Raw genomic sequence first — 17,854 nt, forward strand, 5'->3', positions numbered from 1 at the left:
TAATATGATGAATCCATGTGTGTTCATTATCCAGATTGAACAATTACAATTAACTCATTGGCAATCTTGTTTCAATTATACTTCATCCAGTCTCCCTATCCCCCATATTATTTTGAAGCAAATTCCCGGCATCATATCTCTAAAAGAAAAGTACTTGTTAATATAACCACAATGACATTATTACATCTAAAAAATTTTAACAGTAATTCCTTAATGTTTTCAAATATCCAGTAGGTATTCATATTTCCAGGTTTCTTACAAATGTTGTAAATGAATTTTGTTTTTCTTTTTGTAATTTATTTAAGTTAGGATCCAAGTAAGATGCATTTATTGTGATTGGTGGATATGTATTTTATGTCTCTTTTAATCCATCTCTTTTTTTTTTCCCCCTTTTAATTTATTTGTTCAAGAAAATGGATTGTTTGTCTGCTTTTGTGAAATTGAGTTTTCCAACCTTTATCCCTGCAATATGCCTCTTCAGGGCAGAGAACCTGCTGATCCTCTTCCTGCTCTAGTTCTTGGAATCTGTGACTACTGGTAATATGTGTCTCACTTTTCCTTTCCAGGAGACCCTTCTACAAGCCCATCTTTGTCCCAAACTACTCCAAGTAAAGATGCTGATGATCAGTCTAGGAAAAATATGACTGGCAAGAACCGAGGCAAGAGGAAAGCTGATACCTCCTCTTCCCAGGACAGTGAATTGGAAGTATGGGAAGGAACTAATTTAAGTTACTTAACTTTGTTTTTTCTCATTTCTTAAGTTTATGAAACCATATGCCTGAAACTCACAGAGATAATATGGTTCTGTATTGTGTGCCCTTTGACTCCATGGCCATAACTTACAATATTGCTTCCACGTGCTTTTCAGCAAACACATCAAAAAAGCTTCACTGAATTTTGGTAGCCTGGTAACTTTTTAAGGGGAAAGAACAAACTATTATCTGTGTTCTAGAGGAGGACAGAAAGAGCAGTGTGTCCTATCAGAAAGCCAAGAGTATTACAAATGATTGCATGCTATATTCCATTTAACAATCTCAAAGTAAAATGAGAAAATTAGAGTGCTTTAGGCCAAGTTTCTGTGAGATATGCAACCAGATCTGGTAACTTATGAATGAGATAGGCACTCACCTACTCTGCGATGTAAGCATTAGTGGCTTTACTATGGACTTAAAAATTGACTCTGTTATTTAAAAAGACTAGAACATTATACAAAATGCTAATAATGGTGGAGTTTTTTTTTTGTCTTATCCTTTTGTTTTCTGCTTTCAATTTTTCTATGATGTTTTCATTTTATAAGGGGAAAGTTCTATTTAGAAATGAACTTACTGATAGGTGTTCTGAATGCATAGGTACATTCAGGCTTGTGTTTAGAGCCTCTCTTCCCCTTTGTTTATGAGAGAAAAAGGTAAGGAAAACTAAAGTCCTAATATATTTATTAGGAAAACTGAGAACTCATTATTTTTTATACTTTCCTCCCTCAGCGGGTATTTCTGTGGGACTTGGATGAAACGATCATCATCTTCCACTCTCTTCTTACGGGATCCTATGCCCAGAAGTACGGAAAGGTAATTTAGGCCTTTCTTCCTTTTCTATAATTACTCCTGTTCTGACTATATGGGGTAACCAAAGTCACTCTCTCTGCTACCTCTCCCTCACCCCTGTTGGCTTTTCACTTTGCATATAAAATTTCACCAGATGGCTTCCATTATCTGCATATGGTCAGACAGAGTTGTTGGTTGCAAAACTAGAGACTAGATCCAGGTCGAATGCTGAAAGCAGAAGCAGGTTCAATAGTGTCATAGACTAAACTTAGGAATGAGGCTCAACGCAAGGCAGTTTCAGGATTATATATACCAAAGACTGATCTTTTATCCCTTTAGTCTCTTTAAACAGCCCAAATCAAGAATTTCATTTAGCTGAGTGTATGTTGGATATGTTTAGGTGAAATATAGAGATAAAATATAAGATATCTTTCTAAAACATATTACATACATTATTTCTTTTTTTTAAATTGGAGTAAAATATATATACACAAACAGTGAACCCTAATGTAAATTATAGACTATAGTTAATAGTATAATTATAATAATATTGTTTCCTCATTTGTAACAAAGGTACCACACTAATGCAAAGTGTTAATAATAGGGAACTGTGTGTGTGAAGAGGGTATGTGGGAATTCTGTATATTCTGCATTTTTCTTTAAACCTACAAATGTCTAATAAAATTAATTTAAAAATATGTATGATAAAATTAAATCAAAGAAAATAAATGACAGTAAATTTTAAAATGCATATATAACATAAATTTTGCCATTAACCAGTTTTAAGTGTAAAATTCAGAGGCATTAATTACATTCATAATGTGCAACCATCATCACTCTAGCACTTATTTTCTTTGATTTTTATTATAGTCATCCTAGTCAGTATGCAGTAGTATCTTACTGTGGTTTTGTTTGCATTACTCTGATGACTAATGAGGTTGAGCGTCATTTCATGTGCTTATTGGCTATTCCTGTGTCTTCTTTGGAGCAATGTCTGTTCAAGTCTTTTGCCCATTTTTAAATTTGGTTGTTTGTCTTTTTGTTTTTGAGTTGTAGTAGTTCATTATATATTCTGGATACTAAACTCTTATCAGATACCTGATTTGTGAATATGTTCTCTGATTCTGTGAGTTGTCTTTGCACTCTCTTGATAGTGTCCTTTGCACAAAGTTTTTTTATTTTTATGAAGTCTGATGTATCTATTTTTTCGTTTACTCTCTGTGCTTTTGGTATCATGTTTAAGAAACTGTTGCCAAATCCAGTGTCATGAAGACTTGCCCCTATATTCTCTTCTAAGCCTTTTATAGTTTTAGCTCTTAAATTTGCTTCTTTGATCTATTTTGAGTTAATTTTTGTGTATGGTGTAAGGTAAAGGTCCATTTTCATTCTTTTGCATGTGGATATCCAGTTTTCTCAGAGCCATTTTGTTGAAGAAACTGTTCTTTCCCCAATTGAATGGTCTTGGAATATTTGTCAAAAATGTTGAAAGTACAACACAACTAAAAACTAGTCAAAGGGCACCCACTCAAGATAGTAGAGTGAGACCTTTCAGGGCTCTGTCCCCTACAGAAGCTTTGTACAACCAGCCAGAACTGGCAGAAACAGCTTTCTCAAAGCTCCAGGAAACAGTTAAAGGATTGCAGTATCAGGGCAAGCAACAAATCAAGAAAAAGGACACTTAAGAAGCAAGATTTCGTGGCACCTTGGTTGGCCCATTCCCCCTCCCTTCCCCTGCTCTGCGCAGAGATAGCCTCCCAGTGTGGATCCCTGGCCCCTGTTCCAGAGGGAGCAGGGTAACCCTCAAGCACATACTGGGAGCCTGAGGGACTTGCCAGTCTCAGAATTTGCCCTGTATGAAGAAGATGGCTCACAGAGCTTTCCTACAGAACCCTATGGGAGAGCAGTCAAATTGTGCTGCCTGGGGCAAGGGATTGCTGGCTATAGAACATATAGTGCCGTGCCCGGGACCAGGAGAAATCTGTTTCCTATATAAGAGGGGAACATTGTATGGTTGTAAATGAGGGAATTACTAAAGCTAGACACTCATGCTGAAAGGATCAAGGAGGCCCCTGGGCATTGGCCTAGAGCTGTTCTCTAAACCCATTGTATGGAAAAGCTCTGAAGGAGAACACTGGAACATCTAGTGTTTTCTTTTTTTTCTTTTTTTCTTTTCTTTTGTTAGCTCCTGGCATTCGAGGAAAGCTGTGTCATAACACTAGCTGTATATAGACTTAAGCAACAGACACCTTAGAGTCTAAATTCCAGCTATAACACATTAAAGTTTCAGAATTTCCAGGTTTCAACAAAAGATTACAAAACACAAAGAACATGCAAAGAAACAGGAAGTGATGGTCCAGGCAAAGGAGAAGACTAAAGCTTTAGAAACCATCAGTGAGGGAGATCAGTCCTGGGACATTTCAGACAAAGACTTTAAAAAACAGTCCTAAATATGCTCAAAGAGCTAAAGGAAAATGTGGACAAGGAACTAAAGGAAATGACATTGGAAAACACGCAGATGAATAAATAAACAAAATGTATTATATCCATACAAAAGAATACTATTCAGCCATTAAAAAGAATGAAAGCTCTGATACTTGAAAACCTTATGTTGAGTGAAATAAGCCAGACACAAAAGGACAAATATTGTATGATTCCACTTATATAAAATATCTAGAAGAAGCAAATTCACAGTGACAGAAAGGAGAGTAGAGGTTACCAGGTGCTGGGGGAAAGGAAATTGGGGAGTTACGTTTAAAGGGTAAAGAATTTCTGTTTTGGATGATGAAAAAGTTTTAGTAATGGAAGGTGGTAATGATGATATAACATTGTAAACATAATTAAAAATGGTTAAAATGACAAATTGTGTTATATATGTGTTACCACAATTTAAAAAAAAAAAAAAGGCAAAACTGAGGTAGATTAGAAGTAGGAAAACTTGCAGACTCTGAGGCACCTTCAGGGCCTGGTGCAAGGCGAAAGCATCTGGAGATAACAGTAAATTCTCCAGAAACCCGCAGCAGTTGAGCAATGTGGGACATATTACTTAACTACAAGTTATGGACCATAAATTCTCAAAAAGCAGTGAGTTGCTCAAGATAAAGACTAACAAGGAGGGCAAGAGACGGGGGAAGGAATGGAAAATTCCAGCCCCGAAACCTTGCCCAAAGCCAGCCTGTGCCAGTTTGAGACTGTTGTATACACCAGGAAAGACTATGTTCTTTTGACCCCCCTCTGGTGGGTGAAGACGTATTATGGGTGGGATCTTTCGATTAGATTGTTTCCATGGAGATATGACCCACCCAACTGTGGGTGAGCCCTTTTGCTTGGATTATTTCTGTGGCGATGTGACCCTTCCCATTCAAGGTGGGTCTTGATTAGTTTACTGGAGTATTTGAGAGAGCTCAGGGGCTGACAAAGACACAGATGCTTGGCGATGCAGGCAGAAAGACATTTGGAGATGCTAAGCTAAGAGGTGAAGCCCATATTTTACCCCTAAGAAGCTCAGAAAGAAACCCCTTACCTTAGAGAGAAACGCCCTGGGAGAACAAGCAAGGATGCACAGAAGCTGAGAGAGAAGCTAAGAGAGACAGAAGCCCAGAGATATTTTGGAGAAAGCCATTTTGAAACCAGAACCTGGGAGCAAAGGACCAGCAGACACCAGCCACGTGCCTTCCCAGCTGACAGAGGTGTTCCAGACGCCATTGGCCTTTCTTCAAACATCTTGTTGATGCCTTAGTTTGGACACTTTCATGGCCTTAGAACTGTAAATTTGTGAACTAGTAAACCCCTATTGTAAAAGCTACTCCACTTCTGGTATTTTGCATTCTGTCAGCTTTAGCAAACCAGATCACTGCCCAATTAGTTCAGAAGCTTAATAGGCTACTTACAGTCCTCAATTTGAATGTATACATAACTGATCGCAAAGGCCAATTGACAGTCACTAATTTGAATTTGTACGAACCAATCACTATATGCCACCCTCTCTAAATTCACATCCCTTTGTTTAATCTAATAAAAGCCCATGTCACAAACAGCTATGGGGCACAATTCTCCCTTGAGCAGACCCATGCTTACCCCCTTGAGCATGAACTTTATTTCTCTTCAATAAACTTTTCTCACTTGCTTATACCTGCTTGTCTCATCCTTGAATTCCTTCTCACAATGAGATGTCAAGCCTGGAATAGGGTTCCAGTGACAAAGGATCTCCAGTAACATTGTGAAAACATATATAAACGTAAAATTTCCCATCTCAACCACTCCCAAGCATGCAATTCAGTGGAATTAATCACATTCACAGTGTTGTTCTACCCTTACCATCCCTTCCCAGAACTTTCCGATTACCCCAAACAGAAACCCCATACCCATTATGCATTAACTCCTCATTTCCCCTCACACCCCTTACTCTTTTTTTTTTCTGAATTTGCATAGTCTAGCTTTTTCATGTAAGTAGAATTACTATAACTTTATAGTAACTTTTGAAATCAGGAAGTGTGAGTCTTCCAAGTTTATCCTTTTTCAAGATTGTTTAGGCCATTATGGTCCATTGAATTTCCCTGTGAATTTTACAGTGGGTTTTTTCATTGGGAAAAAAAACACCATTGAGATTTTCTTAGGGGTTGCATTGAATCTGTATGTTGCTTGGGTAGTATTGATCTGAACAATATTAAGTTTTCCAATTCGTGAACACGAGTGTCTTTCTATTAGGTCTTCTTTAATTTCTTTCAACAATGTTTTATAGTTTTCATGTACAAGTCTGGTGCCTCCTTGGTTAAATCTATTCCTAAGTATCCTTTTAGATGTTAATATAAATGTAATTGTTTTCTTAATTTCCTTTAGTATAGTTCATTGCTAGTGTATAGAAATACAGCTGATTTGGGGGAGTTGATTTTGTATCCTGCAACTTTGCTGAACTGATTTATTAGCTCTAACCGGTTTTTTTCCTTTGGATTTTTTAGGGTTTTCGACATATAAGAGCATGTCATCTTTGAAGAGAGTTTTGCTTCTTTCTTTCCAATTTGGATTCTCTTACTTCTTTTTCTTGCCTAATTGCTCTGTGTAGAACTTAACAGTACTATGTTGAATAGAAGTCACAAAAACAAGCATCCTTGTCTTTTTCCTGATCTTGGGAGAAAAGCTTTCAAACTTTCACCAACGAATATGATTTTAGCTGTTTGTTTTTTATTTAGGGTTTTTAGAATGTTGAGAAAATTTCCTTCTGTTACAAATTATGCAGTGTTTTTATCATGAAAAGGTGTTGGATTTTGTGAAGTACATTTTCTGCATAAATCGAAAGGATCATGTGGTTTTTTTCTATTACTCTTAAAACTATAGTATGTGTTTACATGGATTGGTTTTCAAATGTTGAACCACTCTTGCATTCCTGTGATAAATCCCACTTGGTATAATCCCTTTAATATGCTGCTGAATTTGGTTTGCTCTATTTTTTTTTTTATCTTCATTTTATTGAGATATATTCACATACCATGCAGTCATACAAAACAAATCTTACATTCGATTGTTCACAGTACCATTACATAGTTGTACATTCATCACCTAAATCAATCCCTGACACCTCCATTAGCACACACACCCACAAATAACAAGAATAATAATTAAAGTGAAAAAGAGCAATTGAAGTAAAAAAGAACACTGGGTACCTTTCTCTGTTTGTTTGTTTGTTTCCTTCCCCTATTTTTCTACTCATCCATCCATAAACTAGACAAAGGGGAGTGTGGTGGTCCTTACGGCTTTCGCAATCCCATTGTCACCCCTCATAAGCTACATTTTTATACAGTTGTCTTCGAGATTCATGGGTTCTGGGTTGTAGTTTGATAGTTTCAGGTATCTACCACCAGCTACCCCAATTCTTTAGAACCTAAAAAGGGTTGTCTAAATTGTGCGTGAGAGTGCCCACCAGAGTGACCTCTTGGCTCCTTTTGGAATCTCTCTGCCACTGAAGCTTATTTCATTTCCTTTCTCTTCCCCCTTTTGGTCAAGAAGATGTTCTCCATCCCACGATGCCAGGTCTACATTCATCCCCGGGAGTCATATTCCACGTTGCCAAGGAGATTCACTCCCCTGGGTGTCTGATCCCACGTAGGGGTGAGGGCAGTGATTTCACCTTTCAAGTTGGCTTAGGTAGAGAGAGAGGGCCACATCTGAGCAACAAAGAAGCATTCGGGAGGAGGCTCATAAGCACAATTATAGGGACGCCTAGCCTCTCCTTTGTAGCAACAGTCTTCCCAAGGGTAAATCCTGTGGTATAGGGCTCAACCCATAAAACCACCAGTCCCCTATGTCTGTGGTCATGTTAGCAACCATCGAGGTGGGGTAGGCCAATACCCCTGCATTCTCCACAGGCTCCTCAAGGGGGCACTACATCTTTTTTTCCTTTTTTTTTTTTTTAAGTTTTTTTTTTTTAAATCAACTGTATGAAAAATAAAAAAATAAAAAATAATAATTTAAAAAAAAACATACAATAAAAGAACATTTCAAAGAGACCATAACAAGGGAGTAAGGAAAAGACAACTAACCTAAGATAACTGCTTTACTTCCAACATGTTCCTACTCTACCCCAAGAAACTTACCTAATATAGCAACATTTCTGTGAACTTGTTCCTACTATACCCATCAGAAATTAACAGACCATAGTCATTCCTGGGCACTCCCAGAAGGTTAAATAGCTTATCTGTTCTTCTTGGATTATTGTGCCCCCTTCCTTAATTGCTCTCTATTGATAGTTCCCCTACATTCTACATTATATACCATTTGTTTTACATTTTTCAAAGTTCACATTAGTGGTAGCATATAATATTTCTCTTTTTGTGCCTGGCTTATTTCACTCAGCATTATGTCTTCAAGGTTCATCCAAGTTCTCATATGTTTCACGAGATCGTTCCTTCTTACTGCCGTGTAGTATTCCATCGTGTGTATATACCACATTTTATTTATCCACTCATCTGTTGAAGGACATTTGGGTTGTTTCCATCTCTTGGCAATTGTGAATAATGCTGCTATGAACATTGGCGTGCAGGTATCTGTTCATGTCACTGGTTTGCTCTATTTTTGTTGAGGATTTTTGCATGTGTATTCATAAGGGATACTGGTCTGTAGTTTTCTTTTCTTTCTTTTACTTTCTGTAGTGTCTTTCGCCTAGAGATCAGCCAATGATGAAAGCTTAGGGCTTTCTCAGATCTCCTCTGGGTATGCATCTTGTCCTGAACGTGCATGGCTTTCTAAATTCCTCAGTATACATGGGCCCTTTTAATGCCCTAATTTCCCAGAGAACTCTCTCCCATTTTTCCTCTCAGGCTTTAGGGGATCTACTCTATCAATAGATCTTTTGCCCCAGGCGTCTGGAGGTTTTTGTTTGTCTTGAAATGTTTTCGGGCAATGCCTACCACTTTTCCACCGAGTGCCTTCCACATTAGGTGAGACCAAGACAAACATCTTTCATCAATCCTTTAGATAGCCCCCTTTCAGTTTAGAACAGAGAACACATTAATTTATGAATAAAATCTGCTTTGCTGCTTCTGAAACCAGGGACTACGGTCCCAAATTGGGAACTGAGCCAGAATGAGTATAGAGCAAGGACAAGTAAAAGTACCACAAAGCTTTTCTACCTAATTAGGTTGCCTTTTTTGTGTTTTTTTGTTTGTTTGTTTGAGTGTTTTGTTGTTTTTGTTTTTTGTTTGTGGTTTTTTTTTTGTTTTTTTTTTCCTTTTTGGCTTTTTTAAACCTTTTACTAAAAGTTTTCCAGAATTCTTACAAACTTGGTTTCTGACAGTTTCTGCTTGTTTTTCAGTGTTTCTGGGGGAAGATGGGTGTTTGGACCTGTCTACTCCATCATTTTGCTGATTTCACTCTCTACTAGTCTTTTCTTCCTTTTTAAACTAAGTGTACCAAACACAATTTAACTTATTTAGCCTTCAGTACAAACTTCAGTTTTTTTGTTTCTTTTTTTGTTTTTTTTACCTTTTACTTTTTTTTTTTTTTTAAATCTTCATTTTATTGAGATATATTCACATACCACGCAGTCATACAGAACAAATCGTACTTTCGATTGTTTACAGTACCATTACATAGTGGTACATTCATCACCCAAATCAATCCCTGACACCTTCATTAGCACACACACAAAAATAACAAGAAGAATAATTAGAGTGAAAAAGAGCAATTGAAGTAAAAAAGAACACTGGGTACCTTTGTCTGTTTGTTTCCTTCCCCTATTTTTCTACTCATCCATCCATAAACTAGACAAAGTGGAGTGTGGTCCTTATGGCTTTCCCAATCCCATTGTCACCCCTCATAAGCTACATTTTTATACAACTGTCTTCGAGATTCATGGGTTCTGGGTTGTAGTTTGATAGTTTCAGGTATCCACCACCAGCTACCCCAATTCGTTAGACCTAAAAAGGGTTGTCTAAAGGGTGCATAAGAGTGCCCACCAGAGTGACCTCTCGGCTCCTTTTGGAATCTCTCTGCCACTGCAGCTTATTTCATTTCCTTTCACATCCCCCTTTTGGTCAAGAAGATGTTCTCCGTCCCACGATGCCAGGTCTACATTCCTCCCCGGGAGTCATATTCCACGTTGCCAGGGAGATTCACTCCCCTGGGTGTCTGATCCCACGTAGGGAGGGGGGCAGTGATTTCACCTTTCAAGTTGGCTTAGCTAGAGAGACAGGGCCACATCTGAGCAACAAAGAGGCATTTGGGAGGAGGCTCTTAGGCACAACCATAGGGAGGCCTAGCCTCTCCTTTGCAGCAACCGTCTTCCCAAGGGTAAAACCTGTGGTAGAGGGCTCAACTCATCAAACCACCAGTCCCCTATGTCTGTGGTCATGTTAGCAACCATGGAGGTGGGGTAGGCGAATACCCCTGCATTCTCCACAGGCTCCTCAAGGGGGCACTACATCTTTTTGTTTTTCTTTTTTTTTTTTTAATTTTCCCTTCTTTTTTAAATCAACTGTATGAAAAAAAAGTTAAAAAGAAAACGAACATACAATAAAAGAACATTTCAAAGAGACCATAACAAGGAAGTAAGAAAAAGACAACTAACCTAAGATAACTGCTTAACTTCCAACATGTTCCTACTTTACCCCAAGAAAGTTACATAATATAGCAACATTTCTGTGAACTTGCTCCTACTATATCCATCAGAAATTAACAGACCATAGTCATTCCTGGGCATCCCCAGAACGTTAAATAGCTTATCTGTTCTTGGATTATTGTTCCCCCTTCCTTAATTGCTCTCTATTGCTAGTTCCCCTACATTCTACATTATAAACCATTTGTTTTACATTTTTCAAAGTTCACATTAGTGGTAGCATATAATATTTCTCTTTTTGTGCCTGGCTTATTTCGCTCAGCATTATGTCTTCAAGGTTCATCCGTGTTGTCGTATGTTTCACGAGATCGTTCCTTCTTACTGCCGCGTAGTATTCCATCGTGTGTATATACCACATTTTATTTATCCACTCATCTGTTGAAGGACATTTGGGTTGTTTCCATCTCTTGGTAATTGTGAATAATGTTGCTATGAACATTGGCGTGCAGATATCTGTTCGTGTCACTGCTTTCCGATCTTCCGGGTATATACCGAGAAGTGCAATCGCTGGATCGAATGGTAACTCTATATCTGGTTTTCTAAGGAACTGCCAGACTGACTTCCAGAGTGGCTGAACCATTATACAGTCCCACCAACAATGAATAAGAGTTCCAATTTCTCCACATCCCCTCCAGCATTTGTAGTTTCCTGTTTGTTTAATGGCAGCCATTCTAACCGGTGTTAGATGGTATATCATTGTGGTCTTAATTTGCATCTCTCTAATAGCTAGTGAAGCTGAACATTTTTTCATGTGTTTCTTGGCCATTTGTATTTCCTCTTCAGAGAACTGTCTTTTCATATCTTTTGCCCATTTTATAATTGGGCTGTCTGTACTATTGTCATTGAGTTGTAGGATTTCTTTATATATGCAAGATATCAGTCTTTTGTCAGATACATGGTTTCCAAAAATTTTTTCCCATTGAGTTGGCTGCCTCTTTACCTTTTTGAGAAATTCCTTTGAGGTGCAGAAACTTCTAAGCTTGAGGAGTTCCCATTTATCTATTTTCTCTTTTGTTGCTTGTGCTTTGGGTGTAAAGTCTAGGAAGTGGCCTCCTAATACAAGGTCTTGAAGATGTTTTCCTACATTATCTTCTAGGAGTTTTATGGTACTTTCTTTTATATTGAGATCTTTGGTCCATTTTGAGTTGATTTTTGTGTAGGGGGTGAGGTAGGGGTCCTCTTTCATTCTTTTGGATATGGATATCCAACTCTCCCAGCCCCATTTGTTGAAAAGACCATTATGGCTCAGTTCAGTGACTTTGGGGGCCTTATCAAAGATCAGTCGGCCATAGATCTGAGGGTCTATCTCTGAATTCTCAATTCGATTCCATTGATCTGTATGTCTATCTTTGTGCCAGTACCATGCTGTTTTGGCAACTGTGGCTTTATAATAAGCTTCAAAGTCAGGGAGTGTAAGTCCTCCCACTTCGTTTTTCTTTTTTAGAGTGTCTTTAGCAATTCGAGGCATCTTCCCTTTCCAAATAAATTTGATAACTAGCTTTTCCAAGTCTGCAAAGTAGGTTGTTGGAATTTTGATTGGGATTGCATTGAATCTGTAGATGAGTTTGGGTAGAATTGACATCTTAATGACATTTAGTCTTCCTATCCATGAACATGGAATATTTTTCCATCTTTTAAGGTCCCCTTCTATTTCTTTTAGTAGAGTTATGTAGTTTTTTTTATATAGGTCTTTTACATCTTTGGTTAAGTTGATTCCTAGGTACTTGATTTTTTTAGTTGCTATTGAAAATGGTATCTTTTTCTTGAGTGTCTCTTCAGTTTGTTCATTTCTAGCATATAGAAACATTACTGACTTATGTGCATTAACCTTGTATCCCGCTACTTTGCTAAATTTGTTTATTAGCTCTAGTAGCTGTATCGTCGATTTCTCAGGGTTTTCTAGATATAAGATCATATCATCTGCAAACAATGACAGTTTTACTTCTTCTTTTCCAATTTGGATGCCTTTTATTTCTTTGTCTTGCCGGATTGCCCTGGCTAGCACTTCCAGCACAATGTTGAATAACAGTGGTGACAGCGGGCATCCTTGTCTTGTTCCTGATCTTAGAGGGAAGGCTTTCAGTCTCTCACCATTGAGTACTATGCTGGCTGTGGGTTTTTCATATATGCTCTTTATCATGTTGAGGAAGTTTCCTTCAATTCCTACCTTTTGAAGTGTTTTTATCAAAAACGGATGTTGGATATTGTCAAATGCTTTTTCAGCATCTATTGAGATGATCAATTGATTTTTCCCTTTTGACTTGTTAATGTGTTGTAATACATTGATTGATTTTCTTATGTTGAACCATTCTTGCATGCCTGGAATAAACCCCACTTGGTCATGGTGTATGATTTTTTTAATGTGTCTTTGGATTCGATTTGCAAGTATTTTGTTGAGGATTTTTGCATCTATATTCATTAGGGAGATTGGCCGGTAGTTTTCCTTTTTTATAGCATCTTTGCCTGGTTTTGGTATTAGATTGATGTTAGCTTCATAAAATGAGTTAGGTAGTGTTCCATTTTCTTCAATGTTTTGAAAGAGTTTGAGTAAGATTGGTGTCAGTTCTTTCTGGAAAGTTTGGTAGAATTCCCCTGTGAAGCCATCTGGCCCTGGGCATTTATTTGTGGGAAGATTTTTGATGACTGATTGGATCTCTTTGCTTGTGATGGGTTGGTTGAGGTCTTCTATTTCTTCTCTGGTCAGTCTAGGTTGTTCATATGTTTCCAGGAAATTGTCCATTTCCTCTACATTATCCAGTTTGTTGCCATACAGTTGTTCATAGTATCCTCTTATAATTTTTTTAATTTCTTCAGGATCTGCAGTTATGTCACCTTTTTCATTCATTATTTTGTTTATATGGGTCTTCTCTCTTTTTGATTTTGTCAGTCTAGCTAGGGGCTTGTCAATCTTGTTGATCTTCTCAAAGAACCAACTTTTGGTGATATTTATCCTCTCTATTGTTTTTTTTGTTCTCTATGTCATTTATTTCTGCTTTAATCCTTGTTATTTCTTTTCTTCTACTTGGTTTAGGATTGGTTTGCTGTTCATTTTCTAGCTTCTTCAGTTGATCCATTAGTTCTTTGATTTTGGCTCTTTCTTCCTTTTTAATATATGCGTTTAGTGCTATAAATTTCCCCCTTAGCACTGCTTTTGCTGCATCCCATAGGTTTTGGTATGTTGTGTTCTCATTTTCGTTCGTCTCTATATATTTAGCAATTTCTCTTGCTATTTCTTCTTTAACCCACTGATTGTTTAGGAGTGTGTTGTTTAACCTCCAGGTATTTGTGAATTTTCTAAGTCTCTGATGGTTATTGACTTCTAATTGTATTCCATTGTGGTCAGAGAATGTGCTTTGAATAATTTCAATCTTTTTAAATTTATTGAGGCTTGTTTTATGTCCCAGCATATGATCTATTCTGGAGAAAGTTCCATGAGCACTAGAAAAGTATGTGTATCCCGGTGATTTGGGATGTAATGTCCTGTATATGTCTGTTAAATCTAATTCATTTATCAAATTGTTTAGGTTTTCAATTTCCTTATTGGTCTTCTGTCTGGTTGATCTATCTATAGGAGAGAGTGATGTGTTGAAGTCTCCCACAATTATTGTGGAAACATCAATTGCTTCCTTTAGTTTTGCCAGTGTTTCTCTCATGTATTTTGTGGCACCTTGATTGGGTGCATAGACATTTACGATTGTTATTTCTTCTTGCTGAATTGCCCCTTTTATTAGTATGTAGTGGCCTTCTTTGTCTCTCAAAACATCCCTGCATTTGAAGTCTATTTTATCTGAGATTAATATTGCTACAGCTGCTTTCTTTTGGCTGTAGCTTGCATGAAATATTTTTTTCCATCCTTTCACTTTCAGTTTCTTTGTGTCCCTGTGTCTAAGATGAGTCTCTTGTATGCAACATATTGATGGTTCATTTTTTTTGATCCATTCTGCGAATCTGTATCTTTTAATTGGGGAGTTTAATCCATTTACATTCAACGTTATAACCGTGAAGGCATTTCTTGAATCAGCCATCTTACCCTTTGGTTTATGTTTGTCATATTTTTCCCCTCTCTCTATTAATATCCTTTATTGTACCCATACCGAATCTCTTTAGTACTGAACCTTGCTCCAAGTCTCTCTGTCCTTTCTTTGTTTCTCTGTGTGTAGGGCTCCCTTGAGTATCTCCAGTAGGGCAGGTCTCTTGTTAGCAAATTCTCTCAGCATTTGTTTGTCTGTGAAAAATTTAAGCTCTCCCTCAAATTTGAAGGAGAGCTTTGCTGGATAAAGTATTCTTGGCTGGAAATTTTTCTCACTCAGAATTTTAAATATATGGTGCCACTGCCTTCTCGCCTCCATGGTGGCTGCTGAGTAGTCACTACTTAGTCTTATGCTGTTTCCTTTGTATGTGGTGAATTGCTTTTCTCTTGCTGCTTTCAGAACTTGCTCCTTCTCTTCTGTGTTTGACAGTGTGATCAGTATATGTCTCGGAGTGGGTTTATTTGGATTTATTCTATTTGGAGTTCGCTGAGCATTTATGATTTGTGTATTTATGTTGTTTAGAAGATTTGGGAAGTTTTCCCCAACAATTTCTTTGAATACTCTTCCTAGACCTTTACCCTTTTCTTCCCCTTCTGGGACACCAATGAGTCTTATATTGGGACGTTTCATATTATCTATCATATCCCTGAGGTCCATTTCGATTTTTTCAATTTTTTTTCCCCATTCTTTCTTTTATGCTTTCATTTTCCATTCTGTCATCTTCGAGGTCACTGATTCGTTGTTCAACTTCCTCTAGTCTTGTACTATGAGTGTCCAGAATCTTTTTAATTTGGTCAACAGTTTCTTTAATTTCCATAAGATCATCCATTTTTTTATTTAGTCTTGCAATGTCTTCTTTATGCTCTTCTAGGGTCTTCTTGATTTCCTTTGTCTCCTGTACTATGGTCTCATTGTTCATCTTTAGTTCTTTGAGTAGCTGCTCTAGGTGCTGTGTCTCTTCTGATCTTTTGATTTGGGTGCTTGGGCTTGGGTTATCCATATCGTCTGGTTTTTTCATATGCTTTATAATTTTCTGTTGTTTTTGGCCTCGTGGCATTTGCTGAACTTGATAGGGTTTTTTTAGGATTTGTAGACCAATTGAAGTCCTTATCTCTAATTTATCAGATCTACAGCTTCGTGGAGTACACTTTCTCTAACTAACCAGCAGGTGGCGTCCACGAGCCACCTGTTCTCCACAAGCCAGTTCTCCCCTGCTTAGCCTTTTTGGTGAGTGGGGGAGTGAGTGTTGTGGGGTCCAATTGGTGTACCAAGCTTGCGTGTGTAGTTGGTGTTGCCTGCCCTGTATATGGGGCGTGTTTCTGGGCAGTCAGGGAGGGGGGGTGGCTCTAACAATCAAATCTCCCTGGTGATCCTGGAGTTTTAAAGCTGCTGCAATAGTCTAATCCTTCAGTTCAGTCCTGCCACAGTTTGTCTCTGCCACCGACCCACAAGTCCTTGGTATTGGCATATGGCTCCTGAGACTTGCAAGTGGGCCCCTCTTCCAGGCCATGCACCCCGGGTCCTCTGTTGAGGGATGACTGTGCTATGTCACAGGTGAGTGCCGTCCCCCCAGGGCAGTTCTGGGCTGCTGGGCTGTGTAGGGAGGCTCCTAGTCTGCTGAAATGATGGCTGAATGGAGCTTTGTTAATTCACACTGCTCTACCTTCCCAACTCTGGGACAATCAGCTGAGGTTGCAGGGAAGGCTAATGTCCACGCCCAGTTTTGTGGTGTGTGCCTGTAATTTGAAGCACTTCCGTCACACTGGGTTGTCTGGGGCAGCTCTGGGCTATGGGGCTGGCGATGGGCAGGAGTGTTTCCTGTCCACCAGGATGATGGCTGTGAGCAGACACCCCCCTTTTCTTGGGAAGTTGTGGTGTTTAGTGAATTTTCTCAGCCACTGGATTATTGCGTTTTGTCTCAGAGCTTTCCTAGTTCTGCTCTTGACTTGACCTGCCCAAATTGCAAGTCTTTGAAGCTTTCTGTATTGGGCTTCTTAGAGTAAGTGTTTTTGAAAAAGAAAAAAGGATTAAAAAAAAAAAAAAAAAAGGCCCTCCTCAGAGATCTAATGGGTTATTGAAATGCTAAGAGACAAAGCAACCAGGGCCATTAAGGAAAGGTCCACAGGGCAGAGAGATCAGCTTTTCTTCGGGATTTGCATATGCGCCTCCGGGCCTGAGCTCGTGCCTGAGCTCTGCCCTTCCCGTTTCTATGTTCACCAGAACTCCAAAAATCCTCCGCTTTTATTTTGGAGTTTTTCATGTTGTTTTTTTTTCTCTATGCCTGTCTCCTCTCTGTTGGGCTGGCTGCTCTCAGATTCTCTGGTGTCTGGTCTCAGTCTATCTATGGTTGGAATTTGGATCAGTAGAATGAGTTTCCGATAAGGGCTGCCACTGCAGTTCTCCCTTCTCCTTCCCGGAGCTGATAGCCCCTCCTCCCACGGGACTGAGCCTGGCAGGGAGGGGCGCGGGTCCCCTGGCCGCAAAAACTTACAGATTTCGCTGATCTCAGCAGTTCCACGTTTTCATGAGTGTTGTACGAAGTATGCCCAAAGTCAGATTGCTCTGTGGTGTCCAGTCCACACAGTTCCTGGCTTTCTACCTACTTTTCTGGAGGAGTAACTAACACATACAGCTCACCAGTCTGCAAACTTCAGTTTTAATAAGAGTGATGAACTGTTGAGAAGTAAGGCTCCCAATTTTCAGTTTCCATAAATAAATTTTATGAAAACATCTTCCTTCTTGTCATGAGTATACTTGTTTCAGGAATACTTTCCTCAGGCTTTTGGTATCAAGGCTGGCAAGATGACATAGCTTTATAACTAAGCTGGTTATAAAAGTATATAAAATAAGAGCATGTAGCCTGTAAGTGAAGGCTCCTGATGGTTCATTTAAAAGAAAATACATTGGTTTTCCTGCAAATATTTTGACTGCAGACTTTCTTACTTCTTGGTTGTTGAGGGTATCAGATAAGTAACTTCTGGTGTTATACTCTGTGTATGCATGTATGCATGTGTGTATGTACAAAGAAGATAATGGGTGTTATAGTAACAATATATTAACAATAGATGGAATTTCCGCTGGAACAAGTAATTTCTTAAAAAAAATGTTTTGTTTTGTTTTGTTTTGTTTTGTGGGAAGTGGACACCAAAAGGGGAATGAATGATGAACATGATCTT

At 38.5% G+C, this 17,854-nt stretch overlaps 1 protein-coding gene across 6 annotated transcripts in view; it reads left to right on the forward strand.

Moving 5' to 3' along the window:
* The window catches only part of EYA3 (EYA transcriptional coactivator and phosphatase 3), a 156,172-nt gene that overhangs the window by 113,064 nt on the left and 25,254 nt on the right, over positions 1-17,854 (forward strand). For all 6 annotated transcript variants that reach the window (XR_005215452.1, XM_037828004.1, XM_037828000.1 and 3 more), the window contains 2 exons: positions 567-706; positions 1,482-1,565. Coding sequence is in view for 5 of the 6 variants with exons in the window: in XM_037828004.1 (XP_037683932.1) it covers positions 567-706; positions 1,482-1,565 (224 nt within the window). In the remaining variant the exon portion in view is untranslated. The remainder of the gene's footprint in view (positions 1-566; positions 707-1,481; positions 1,566-17,854) is intronic.

This window comes from Choloepus didactylus, chromosome 2 (genome assembly GCF_015220235.1).
Source record: "Choloepus didactylus isolate mChoDid1 chromosome 2, mChoDid1.pri, whole genome shotgun sequence".
NCBI lineage: Eukaryota > Metazoa > Chordata > Mammalia > Pilosa > Megalonychidae > Choloepus > Choloepus didactylus.